General features: G+C 35.9%; 1 protein-coding gene across 1 annotated transcript in view; it reads left to right on the top strand.

The window, feature by feature from the left end:
• Nucleotides 1-9,978, top strand: part of ABHD3 (abhydrolase domain containing 3, phospholipase) — a 38,383-nt gene extending 28,405 nt beyond the window's left edge. The window contains exons 6-9 of the mRNA XM_060613425.2: nt 3,630-3,803; nt 5,320-5,368; nt 5,448-5,613; nt 9,120-9,978. Of these exons, the coding sequence (XP_060469408.1) occupies nt 3,630-3,803; nt 5,320-5,368; nt 5,448-5,613; nt 9,120-9,298 (568 nt within the window). The 3' untranslated portion in view covers nt 9,299-9,978. The remainder of the gene's footprint in view (nt 1-3,629; nt 3,804-5,319; nt 5,369-5,447; nt 5,614-9,119) is intronic.
• The last annotated feature ends 3,860 nt before the right edge of the window (nt 9,979-13,838 follow it).

Here is a 13,838-nt window from a genome sequence, read left to right as displayed (position 1 = left end):
TTGATTCCCATCACTCGACAGCTGCCATGTTGACCTTCAGATTCCCTAATGTACTCCCAGCCGTCCTTGTAAGTGCGTCCTCCAGCACCACACAGGAAGCTGACCTTGTAGTCTGACTTTCATCATTCCAGTCATAGAAGTAATCACTTCTTGCTCTCTCCAGCTGAAGAGACCTTCAAAACTGTTTTTCTCCAGGTGTGGTGTTTTTGTTTGTTTTGTTTTGTTGCTGGGCAGATGGACCTACCCTGGAATGCTCTCCTAGAAACTATGAAGTTTTATTGTTAACCCTACTCCAGCTGCTATTTTAAGCATATGAATATTATAATTTGTGCTTCTTGCAGTTACATTGAGGATTATTTGGAACATTTATGCCATGTTTACTCATTTCCACTAATAATTGTTTATCTTTTTTTGTTCTAGTGATTATGAACTTAATAATCTGGCAAAATTTTAATTATCTGGCATTTTACCATGCTTAGATTCCCTAAGCTCTTGTCCAGAAGTGCTTTTTTAAATCAGCAAACACATGAGATAGAAAGTGTATTTTTTTCTTAATTTTGTCATTGATTTATCTGCCATTTCAATTTTCAGGACATCTTAGGAGTATATTTACCTGAAAATGAATAGGCTTTACAAATGATAGATTCCGAAAAATGGTCTGTAACCACAGCTTTTTAGATTCTGAAAAACATAAAACTAAGAAGAAAAGAATACATTTCTTACATTAGCATGGAAGGTCTGACTTGACCTACTAAAAAGGAAGAAATCTGAATCAGTGCAGAAAATCCAGGCAGAATCTGTGAATTGTGCTCAGTGTACTTCTCTTTCCTTTGCTCCATAATGTGAGCCATAGAGGACAGGGTGCCAGCTGAACTTTTTCCCTTAATCATATAAATTCTTGACTTTTTAAAGGCCAGACCTTATATAAACAGGCCCAGATTCTTTATTCAGAAGCTCCTGGGAAATGCCTATTCATGTCCCTTTGAAGCCTCAGTGCCTGAAGGCAGAACTTGACCATTAGCCTTTGCAGCTGATTGAATATTAATGTCTTGTAAATTGTTTGAAGGAAGCACCCTTTCTAGTTGCCTAGCACTGTGACACGTTCCCAAGTGGGCTTACCACTTGAGGATGTTTTACAGCTTGACACATTTTTTTTTCTTTTGGAAATGCAACAGACAAAAATGTAGTCTGTTGAAGATCCTAACGTCCAGTGCCCTTGTAGACTGGATTAATCCCCATACCTGTGATGCCTGTGACCCAGTAGGGGATTTAAGCCAGAACTGAGTCTAGCCAAGGAATCCATGTCATTCTAGACCCAGTCAAGTTTCAGTCTCCCAATGAGATGATAAACAAGCTTTAAAGAATGTATTTAAAATTCAGATAAAAGTGAAGAGAATAATGATCTCCCATATATACTAATAAGCTGGTTTCAATAATAATCAACCTTCTTCATACAGCTTCAATAATTATCAACTCACAGATAATCTTGTTAATCAGTCTTACCCTCCATTCCTCCCCAATTCTGATTATCTTAAATAAATCTCATCTATCATGAGATTTATATCATTTATAAATATTTCAGTAGGTAATTTCTAAAAGGTGATTTCTCTTTAAAGCACACACACACACTGGTATCAGACCTGAACAAAACTAACAGTTTCTAAAAATCATCAAGTCAAATATTTTGTCAGTGTCACATTTCTTCGACTTTTGGTTGGTTGGTTTTACAGTTTGAGTTAAGAACCAGATAAGGTCCATAATTGGGGTTGATATGCCTCTTAATCTCTTAATTCTGGATTCTTTTCTCTCTCTCTCTGTCTCTCTCTCTCTCTCTCTCTCTGTCTCTCTCTCTCTGTCTCTTTTCTTTTGGTGAAAAAATGGAGTCCTTTTTCTGTCAAAGTAAAACAAACTGTTTTGGAGTAACATCTTGGTATTATTTTGCTCTTGAATAATAGCCAAGGAGTATCCCCCCCTACTTGGTCATGAATACTACCGATCCTTCCTACTCCTGAGAGCTTCCCTTCCAACCCTTCCAATTTGCCCATTATCTTACTGACATGCAGGCACTCTCTGACTTCAAAACAAAGAATAGGGCCACCAAAACTAAGAACCTAGAATGAACCCTTCACAGAAGAGTAAACATTATTCTTTAAATGACTTAGTGAACCATAGAACCTTATACCAGGAGTACAGTCATCATCATCATCATCATCATCTTATTATTATTATTATTATTATTATTATTATTTTAGGAGTACAGTCATTATGAAGAGTCATTTGCAAAAGCAAAACAAAAATCTCCACTTTTGATTTAAAACCTCATCACACTCACTCTGCAAGCCAGTTGGTTTGGGAAAGAGAATGAGACAATTTTTACCCATTTCTCCTATTTCACAACCTCGGCAATTAGAGAAATAAAGAATGGAAAATACAATGAGAAGCAGAATTTAGGCTATCGTCCCTTTTTTAGTTGGCAATGGTAAACTTCGATTTCTGACATTAGTGTTAGATTAAACCCCATTCTCGTTCCTTTTACCAAAATAGAACTAGATTAAAATTGGGAAAATTGATGGAATCAAAGGAAAAGTGGAAAATGTGTGATAGATAAGGACAAAGAATAGGAAAGAGTAGGAAGAGAAAATAAGTGATTTGGGGGCCAAAAGCTCTTCCATAACTCAGAAAGTCTAACTCTACACTAGGAAGCCCTTTCGAGACTTACTTTAGAGGGCAAGGGCTCAGAGGCAACCAGGATGCCCACACAGACCCATTACTCACAATCTCCAGGGTTAAACCCAGACATCTGTAATAGTTCTGAAAGCTCCACAGGTGATTCCAATGTGCAGCCACATCTGAAAAACCACTCCTTCTTGCTCTCTCATCTATGCCAAGGGTTGGCAAACCATGGCTCGCAGGTCAGATCTGGCAATCTGTCTGTTTTTGTACAGTCCAAGAGCTAAGAATGGTTATTATATTTTTAGATGATTGAAAAAAAAAAACAAAAGAAGAATAGTTCATGTCATGTGAAAATTACGTGAAATTTATTTAAATTTCATCCATGCAGAATGTTTTGTTGGAGCACAGCCATGTCCATTCACCTATATATTGTCTACAGCTGCTTTTGCAATACAATCATAGAGTTGGGTATTTGTGACAGAGACTGGCCAGGAAGGCCTAAAATATTTACTGTGTGGCTAATTATAGAAAAGTTTGCCTGAAACACCCCTCACATACTAAAACTAAACATTCACCTAGAGACTGAGGTCCAAAGATTTGTATATTTTTAATCATTATCATTATCATTTTGTTATCAATATCATTTTGATAATCTATGTGGCCTGGACATTAGAAACATTCTGTTGGGAGCACCTGGGTAGCTCAGTCGATTAAGTGTCCGATTCTTGACTTCAGCTCAGGTCACCATCTCACAGTTTGTGAGTTCAGGCCCCCTGTCGGCCAATGCGCTGATAGTGCAAGCCTGCTCAGGATTCTGTCTCCCTCTTTCTTTGCCCCTCCCCCGCTTGTTCTCTGTCTCTCAAAATAAATTAAATTAAGCTTTAAAAAAAAGAAATTAGATGTCTGGAGAGATACAACAAATTCATCACTAAGTTTCCTGTTTCTCCCCATTTTAGTATGCTGCTTTTGAATTACTTAGGCAAAATTGGGCCAAAAACTCCATTGAAGGCAGCTGCAACTTTTTCAGTTGGTTGGAATACTTTTGCTTGCTCTGAGTCGTTGGAGAAACCACTCAACTGGCTGCTTTTTAATTACTATTTGACAACCTGCCTCCAGTCTTCAGTTAATAAGTGAGTCATCTTTTAACATCTGACATCTTCAAACTTTTTGGATTACATGCCCCAACAGAAAAAAGTTGTAAAATATAACACTGCTAATACTTGTATATTTATGTTTGCATTATATGCATTTACTAACCCAAATATTCTTTGTTATAAATATATACAAAAAATAAATATTTTAAGTATAAGCTAAAAATATAGGTAAAAGTTGTAATGTTTTCTTTCTGTATCCCAGTGCACTGTCTTGTACAACCTGTAGGGTATGTGTCCCCACTTTGAAGATCACTGTTCTAAATTATTCTAAAGGACTAAAAGCATTAGCATTGAATGTGTTGAGTAACATTATACTCTGTTTCCCTAGTTCTTCTACCTGTTGCAATCTTATCAGTACCGAATTCTTTCCTAGGTAGTAAGCAATGTTATTAAGTGTTATTAGTGCTGAATAATGTAGTTTCTTAAGCACATGCTTGCAAACATGATATGTTTTAGAAGCTTAGGAAAATGCACTTGGATACTCTCAGCCCACACATTTCTTAAGATTATCAGAATACTATGTTTGCATTAGTTTTTCTGGAATTGTTTGTGTATCTTCTAACATTTAAATTGGTGTGATAACAAAGAACAGAGGTGTCTCTGTTTCTATTTTGATGACTATTACCATCTATTTTTAGGTGAATTGATCAATGTAATATAAATGCTAAATAAAAAGTATAGTTAATTGGTACATGACTTCTTGAAAACCATAGCTATCCCAAAAGTTGACATTAAACATTGGATTAAACTTAACCTACTTATTAAATTACAGATGTTGAGTATAAAATATTGATTAAAATATTTAAAAATTAGATCACTAATTACTCATCACTGAAATGGGGCACAGTAGTAAGAAAAGTGAATGATCTGAATTAAAGTATCAGTTATATAAGAAAAATGATCACTATTTAGGTTTGCCTGGCTGGCTCAGTCGGTAGAGCATGCGACTCTTGTTCTCAGGGTCATGAGTTCAAGCCCCACAGTGGGTGTAGAGCTTACTTAAAATTAAATAAATAAATAAATAAATAAAATATGTTTAAAAAGAAAGAAAAATGACCACCAGTTAAAAAATAATCACACAAAATATAACTTTTAATTTTCAATATAGCAACTTAAAAATAATGTCTTCAAGTGGTTTATCCAATTCAAAGCTTCTGGCTTAAGTAAGGCCTTTTTGGCCAAATTGATTTAACAGCAACAGTGTGTAGGTACAAGTTGTTATGAAACGATATTTACATTTATTATTACAAAACTAGTTATAATATCTTTCAGTAAAGAAAAAAGTACTCTTAAAAAATGTCTTTAGGATAAATATCAATGTACTTAAGTCTGATTAAGTAAATAGTTACTGAGTACCAACTTTGTGCCCTAACATAAAACAGTGTTAGACTGTTTTGTTATTTATTATTTTGTATTTTAGGTCTGATTGAGATAGCAATATCCTCAATTTTTTTTACCTTAATTTTTTACCTTTAAAATTATTTTGTTGCAGGCACCGGCATATGTTTGTAAAACAAATCGACATGGATCATGTCATGAAGGTAGGAGAGAAACTTTATTTAATATTTTTATTTCCTCTTTGGATTCCAGGAGTAGAAATAATCTGTTTTTATTTTTCAGGCTAAATCCATTAGAGAGTTTGATAAGAGATTCACTTCAGTCATGTTTGGATACCGAACAATTGATGATTATTATACTGACGCCAGCCCTAATCGTAGACTAAAATCAGTAGGAATTCCAGTGTTGTGTCTGAATTCTGTGGATGATGTTTTCTCACCAAGTCATGGTAAAATTAACTTGTTTGTATACATTTTGACATGAATTAACTGGGTTCTTTTTAAATTTTAATTATTTTTGAGGGAGACAGGGAGAAGGCACATGCACGCCAGGGCAGGGAAGGGCAGAGAGAGATGAGGACTGAGGATCCGAAGGAGGCTCTGTGCTGACAGCATCGAGTCTGATGCGGAGCTCAAACCTGTGAACCATAAGATCATGACCTGAGCCGAAACTGGATGCTCAGCTGACTTAGCCACCCAGGCACCCCTGAATTAACGGTTTTAAAACACTGTTCTCTTTAAGAAAATACAGTAATGAGAAGTAAAATATCAGACATATAAAATGTTTTCCACTGGAATAGAAAAAAATTACTAAATACTCATAATTTATATCTAAATTTCTGAGATCACTTTAAAAAGTTTCACAGACGCTTATCTAGTTAATTGTGAGAGGTTTAGAATCAATTATGACTGAAACATTTTGCTTGTTCTCATTTTTTATAACTTGTTCCTCTGTAATTTTTTTTTTTTTAACATGTATTTATTATTGAGAGACAGAGACAGAGCATGAGCATGAGCAGGGGCAGGGCAGAGAGGGAGAGACACAGAATCCGAAGCAGGCTCCAGGCTCTGAGCTGTCAGCACAGAGCCTGACGTGGGGCTCGAACTCTTTGCCTTACAAGTCTATTGTCATCACTTGGCTTTTCTTCCTGAGCTTCTTAAGCAGAAGACTGACATTTTTTCCCCCTTTTAACCTGGAAGAAAACTTGAGACCTTATAAACATGACATCCTTGAATATCTCAATGAGTGTAGCACATTCGGTCCCATCTGAAAAGAAACAGTCTTTGTTTTCCCCCTGGATACCGTATAAAAAAAATTATGCCCAAATCAACTTTCTTGCCCTCTTAATTTAAGAAATATGGAATTTGGGGGGCGCCTGGGTGGCTCAGTCAGTTAAGTGTCCAACTTCGGCTCAGGTCATGATCTCACAGTTTGTGAGTTCGAGCCCCGCATCAGGCTCTGTGCTGACAGCTCAGAGCCTGGAGCCTGCTTTGGATTCTGTGTCTCCCTCTCGCTGCCCCTCCCCTGTTCATGCTCTGTCTCTGTCTCAAAAATAAATAAAACATTAAAAAAATTAAAAAGAAATATGCATTTGGTAGCAAAGATATATATGCATGGGCTGGTATACTGAAGCAATACAAGATGATTAGAAGTCATCATAAGGATCAGTAGACTCAATCTCTAATTTTTTTCTAATGAAATTTCACAAAGCTTTTTATACATTTTTGTTCTCATTTCTCCCCTAAACACTTTAAAAACATATTCCCAAGTACTTCATTAAAAAAAAAAAAATTAATCTGATTACAAACACAGCACATGTGTAGTGTCAAAATTTCAGAAAATCCCCAAAGTGTATAAAAATAAAAATTACCTATCATCTCTGCAGGAGATGTCATTTTTATATGTGATTTATGATTAATCACAAGTAATTTTAGATGGCTGGAACTTTTTGGCCTTTCACCACATACCAAGAAATGAAACAGTGAACTTTAGTATTAGTTGAATTGCATGGTGGTTATTTAGCCTATATTCATTGGATTAAGAAAGTCTACTATTTCTCCTTCTTTTTTAATATTTCACAGACCCTTCTTTTACCAACAAAAACTTCCCAGCATTTTAACCTGCCCCATTTGATTGAAATTTAAACTCATCATTTCCTATTCTTTCCCAAGCCCTTAAGATAGTCTTGCCACATTGAAATAGGAGACAATTGTCTGCATTCTGAGAGCGCAGGCAGCCAGCATCTTTCACATGACTCAAACGTGGCACAGCCTTTTGTTCTTCTGGTATGTCTGTAACTATCGGTGTTATAAATTCCTGAGTGTATCCAGAGTGTGAAATTGGAGCTCATAATAATTTCATCAGAGGCAAATGAAGCATTCTAAATTGAAGCCTTTAATGTGAGGTGAAAAAGGAAAAACAAAAATAGTATGTCATTTCACCTGCCCCTCCCCTTAAGCTCACACACCTTATCCCAAGATAGGAAGTACTCTTCTTTAGGTGGGGCCGGCTAAGGATAAGAGTTCAGAACCCCTTTGGGCAAGGGCTTGGCTTGCCAGGCCTTGATTTAGAGTCTCTAAGTTTATTCTTCAGGGAGTGTTGTGAAGGTCAAACAGAGCATCATCTGAACAGGCAGTTTGGGCACAGCAGCAAGACCCTTGGAAGGGTCTCAGTTCTCCTAGAGTGTGTCAGCTTCCTTTCCTTCATTAGAAGGGTATGGGGGTAGGGAGATCTTACCTTTAATTAGCTAATTTACCTTTAAGACTCTACCCAAGATATGAAGGTCTAAATACTGCAACAACCACGTTACCTTAATTAAGGAGATAAGATTTAGCAGTATCTGAAATTAAAACACTTCTTATGCCAGGTAGTGATTCACTATAGATCTTAAATCAAAACAGTTTACTGAACTCCAAGTGTGGGAGAAAGAAATAAGAATAAAACAACTTTAATTCACATCCTTTAATAGATTTTGTAGAGTATATGAAAAGATTGTCATTGCGAGTGAATTATTTAAATATTGCAACTATATTTTCAAAATAAAATTTTTCTTTCTCCTTACTATGAATAGAAACTCAGACAAGGAAGAAAAAGAAAAATCACCAACGTTTAACCACCCAAATATAAACACTGTTATCACTTGGGAATATTTTATTCCACTCTTTTTTGCTATCTGTATATATTTTTACTACATAAATCGTTGTTTAATTTTGAGTCCTTAATATTGCCAACAATTGTATTGGCCCCTCAGGAATCTAACTTCATGTAAAATTAACCAAAGTCATACATAATGAATTTATAACTCTTACAAAGGTGAGAAGATTGTTATTGCTTTTTTGTTTTTCCTGGTGTAATACCTAAGTGGGAATCTTATAGCATAATGTAAGTATTCACCATTCCTTGCATTACCTTACTTTAATTTCTCAAAACAAGACTAGGCCTTTTTATACTTTTATGTTATGATTAAACACTTGGATTGATTCTTCCAAAAATGATGGTTCAGTACGTAACTGTAAACATGATCTGTTATAAGAATGCATATGGCTGTGGGGAGCGTGGGTGGCTCAGTCAGTTAAGACTTTGGCTCAGGTCATGATCTCATGGTTCATGAGTTCAAGCCCTGTGTCAGGCTCTGTGCTGATAGCTTGAAGCCCTGGAGCCTGCTTCAGATTCGGTGTCTCCCTCTCTCTCTGCCCCTCCCCCCCTCAAAAATAAATAAATATTTAGAAAATTAAAAAAGAAAAAGAATGTAGATGGTTGATATAAAGTAGACTTATTCCATTAGCTGTACTAATTACAAATATTTATTTATGTAATGGTGTTTCAGTTTATAATGATTAGAAATGATAAAAGCATGCACTATTCCTAACAGGAACCAGTAATAATTATATATTTTCCTTTCTCCTTTCCTTCTCTTACCTCCCCCCTTCCCTTATCTTTTTTTTTTTCCCCAAGCTATTCCAATTGAAACTGCCAAGCAAAACCCTAATGTTGCTTTGGTCCTTACTTCTTATGGAGGCCATATTGGTTTTCTGGAGGGAATCTGGCCAAGGCAGTCCACTTACATGGATCGAGTCTTCAAGCAGTTTGTTCAGGCCATGGTGGAGCATGGACATGAACTCTCTAGCATGTAGTTGTTTAGGTGCATTTTGTCTGAACTACCATGTAAAGGCAGCTCAGCTTAGTGCACAAATCTTAACTACTGTATATAAAGCAGATATGCCAGCAGGTAGTGAAGAGGTCCAGAATGACTTGCAAAAACTTTTTTGGGGAAACAAAACAACTTTGTAGAAAGAAATGAAATATAGATTTAGACTGTAACTTATGTAGATTTTATTTTTACTATGCCTTACCAAGTATGACCTTAAATAAAGTAGTCAAACATGGAATCGCACTTAACCAAAACTATTGTGTAAAAAGATTTTAATTCCTCAGGGTTTTAATTTAGGCCAGTATTTTTTTAGATGACTCATTTTAGGTGATTTAATGGTACTTTAATAACTGTTAAGAGATTTGGGTTATTTGAATGTAAGTTATAAGTTGGCACATTCCTAAGGGTATTTATACCCAATGATGATAATGTGAAGACTGAAATAAGATAAAATACAATGTGCTAAATCTTTTGTGTATTCTAACTTTGAAAGGCAGATGCAAAAATGTTATATTGACTTCTATACGTGCTCTTTTACTCTGATAATATTAAATTAAGGCTGACTTATGTTTTATAACAATTATACTTTACATGCTTATTTTTAAAATAGTATATGTGCATACATATATATCAATATATTAAAATAAATTCTATCATTTTAAATTGTTTCTTTGTAAGTCTTTATAAAAAAATAATCCCTAGAAATTAATTTATGATAATTTCATGAATGCATTAGTAAGAAATATTAAAACTGTTTTGTTTCACTGTTCCCAGAATATGGGGTTCACATCATTTGTACTAATTAAAAATACTTTTAGCTTCGGGAAACTTGTCTAACAGTGACTTAGGAATTATGATATTTAACTATCTTGCATAATTAAACGTCTTCAGGTAGACCAGGGCTGGTGTGTTACTGGTGTCATCAAGGACTCAGGCTTTTTCTGCCTCCTCTCCATCCTTAGCAGAGGGACCAGTTTCTCAGAACACAGGATGTCTGCTGCAGTTCAGCCATCAGGTTTGTGTGTTCAGAGAAGGAAAAGTGGGAAGGATGGGGCCAGACATATCAGATATAAGACTTGCACTTATAACCATTGGCTGGAACTGTGTCACATGGCCATCCTGGTTGAGAAGGAAGGTGGGAAATCAAGTATGTCAACTTTTCCATTTGCAGTGTAGGCAAGCAAGGGAGAGGGGATTAGAAATGATTGTTGGGCTAGCCAGCCCAGAGTGATAGCCTCCATACCATTCAATATCTTTTCTGGTTTTTTGGGTTTTGTTTTTTGTTTTTGTTTTTGTTTTTTACTATTTCCACCTATTTGCCCAAGTATCACATTAAATGAACCATGTACAAACAAGCATACTAACACAAAGTTGTTTCCTAGAAATGCCACTTTTTGGAGAGTTCCTGATAATGTACTTGTAGACTCCCTTATAACTGCGTCTAGGATGATAGCACTGATAATACCAGAGCTTTGTTTGTCTGTACAACATATATTCTGATTCAATAGTAATAATTTCTTTCAGTCTGTATGGTTCATGTGGAACTGATCCTGCCTTTCAGAGCTTTCTTCTAAATTTTAAACAAATTATATCAAGAAAATTGTCTACCCATTGGCCAGTGCTAGAATTGGGGAGGTACCTCCTTACCTCCCTCTACATACAAAAATTAATTCCAGCTAGATTAAAGAGTTAAACATTTTTTAATTCCATAAAAGTATTAGATGAAAACATGGGAGGTTATTTTTATTATTTTATTTTATTTTTAATTTATTTATTTCAAGAGAGAGAGAGAGCACATGTGAGTGTGGGAGGGGCAGAGAGAGAGGGAGAGAGAATCCCAAGCAGGCTCTGTGCTGACTGCAAAGGGCTCAGTCTCACAAACCATGAAATCATGACCTGAGCCAAAATCAAGAGTCAGTGGCTTAACCTGACTGGGCCACTCAGGTGCCCCTATTTTTATTATTTTAGAGTGGAGAGGTCCTTCTGAAGCAAAATATAAAAATCAGAACCCACATGAAAAGAAGTGACAGATATGATTACATGAAACATGAAAACTTCAGTTCTATGGGGAGCCCGGGTGGCTCAGTCAGTTGAGCATCTGACTCTTGATTTCACCTCAGGTCATGATCCCAGGGTTGTGGGATCAAGCCCCACGTCAGGCCTTGTGCCGACAGCACAGAACCTGCTTGGGATTTTCTCTCTCTCTCTCTCTCTCTCTCTCTCTCTCTCTCCCCTTCCCCTACTCACTCTCTATCTCAAAATAAATAAGCATTTTAAAAAAAGAAAAGGAAAACTTCAGTTCTACATAAACCACCATGAACAAAATTAGAATACAAATGACAGAGAAAAACACTTGCAATACACACTAGGTTAGTATCACAAAAAGCTAAGGAACTCTTAAAAATTGGTAATGAAACACGTGATAGAAAAATGGGCAAAGGATATACAAAGGACACTCACAGAATAATAGCCAATAAATTTATTTTTTAAAAGGTGGACAATCCCACTAATAGTTTAGGAAATGCAAAATTTAAAAACAAAGAGATTCATGACCTTGAGATTACAAATTTAATAACATACAGGATTAATAATATATAGTGTTGGTAATAGTATGGGGAAATACTTATTCAAATAGTTGACAGGTATGTAAATAAGCAACTTCTTGGAAGGCAAAACATTTTGACAGCATTAAAAGACAGGCAAACATCTAGAAATCCCAATTTGAAGAATCTATCCTATAGAAAAGCCAGCAAGGGTATGTAAAGATACAGGTTCATTGCAGCCTACACACTTAGAATAACAACCTATTTAGTGGGAAATGAGTAAATTATGACATTCACCCTTACATAACCATGGAAAAGAAGGAGATAGCACTATATGCACTTATTTTTTTTTAATTTTTTTTAATGTTTATTTATTTTTGAAGGAGAGAGAGACAGCGTGAGCAGGGGAGGGGCAGAGAGAGAGGGAGACACAGAATCCGAGGCAGGCTCCAGGCTCTGAGCCGTCAGCACAGAGTCCAATGTGGGGCTCGAACTCACAAGCTGTGAGATCTTGACCTAAGCCGAAGTCAGATGCTCAACTGACTGAGCCACCCAGGTGCCCCTATATGTACTTATTTATAAAGATATTTCTGATACATTATCTAATGAAAAACAATTTGTTGCTTCATATGTATGGTATGATCTCATTAGTATAAAACAAAAATTAAACACAGCTATACAGACCTGTATGTGTGTGTTAGTTATAATGAGATGAGCATTTTCAGGTGTTGATTCTTTTACGTGGAGGATAGACTATTCTCTCCAGCTATCTCTCCAAACAACAGCAAACAACTCTCCAAACAACTTCTTTCTGAGAAAGAAGTGCTGTGCTGTATTTGTTTCTGCATCCCAACCACTTAGCATATTGCCTGAAACAGAGTAAGTTCTTAGTCAACACTAGTTGAGTAATAGTGTATAAGAATGAAAATACTACCTTATAAGCCAGCTCCCTGTTTTAAAAAGTTAACTTTATGAAAAAAAAAAAAAAAAACAGTTAACTTTATACATATGTAATTTTCGTCTAGCTAGCTCCTCATGTTTCTGTTGCTTGTTGTCATTACCAAACATTTATCCAGAGCCTTCTTACACAGCACTGTACTCACAATAGGAATACAAATGGATACGTCATTTTCCTTTCCTTTTTTTCTTTTTCACAGAATCCCATTCATTTTTTATATCTTTTTTATAAGAACTTTTTTTTTAATGTTTATTTATTTGGGGGGAGGGGGGTGGAGGAGCAGAGAGAGAGGGAGACAGAGAATCCCAAGCAGGCTCTGTGCTGTCAGCACAGAGCCCAATGTGGGGCTCAAACCCACAAACCATGAAATCATGACCTGAGCCAAAATCAAGAGTTGGACGCTTAACCAACTGAGCCACCCCGGTGCCCCCATTTTTTTATATCTTAAATTCAGTAAATACACACACAATTTTATGGAACAATAGTTTCTCTTACTATGTACAATATTCATAGTGTGATACACTCATATATTGTAGCCTATCCAGTTCTAGTCTGGTCTATCTCATCCTTTTAACTACCCCATTTTCATTTTTTTTTCCAAGTAGGCTTCATGCCCAACATGGGGCTTGAACTCATGACCCTGAGATGTGAGTCACACGCTCTACCGACTGAGCCACTCAGGTACCCCTCCCGTTTTCTTTTTTAAAATGAAAGTAAGAAAATGAAAATCTTATTAATTCTTAAATCTGGGGGATAAGTGTACTGGGTTTACTATATTATTCTCTCTACTTTTGTGCATACATTTTTTTTATTACTTTTTAAAAATTACTCTAAAAATGCACTTTTAAGACCCACTAATGGGTTGTAACCTATAGTTTGGAAAAGACTGGAATTCTAGGAGTTACTAAAAGTTAAAGAAAGAAGTCACTAGTGTATATGGATGTTGTCACACTTAGTTTTAACAGCTTCTTTACTTATTGGCTTTCCCCTAGCAATCTGTAAATACAGTGAAGACAGGAAAC

Source organism: Panthera onca, chromosome D3 (assembly GCF_046562875.1).
Source record: "Panthera onca isolate mPanOnc1 chromosome D3, mPanOnc1 haplotype 2, whole genome shotgun sequence".
Classification (NCBI taxonomy): Eukaryota; Metazoa; Chordata; class Mammalia; order Carnivora; family Felidae; genus Panthera; species Panthera onca.
This window is presented reverse-complemented; position numbering and strand designations above follow the sequence as displayed.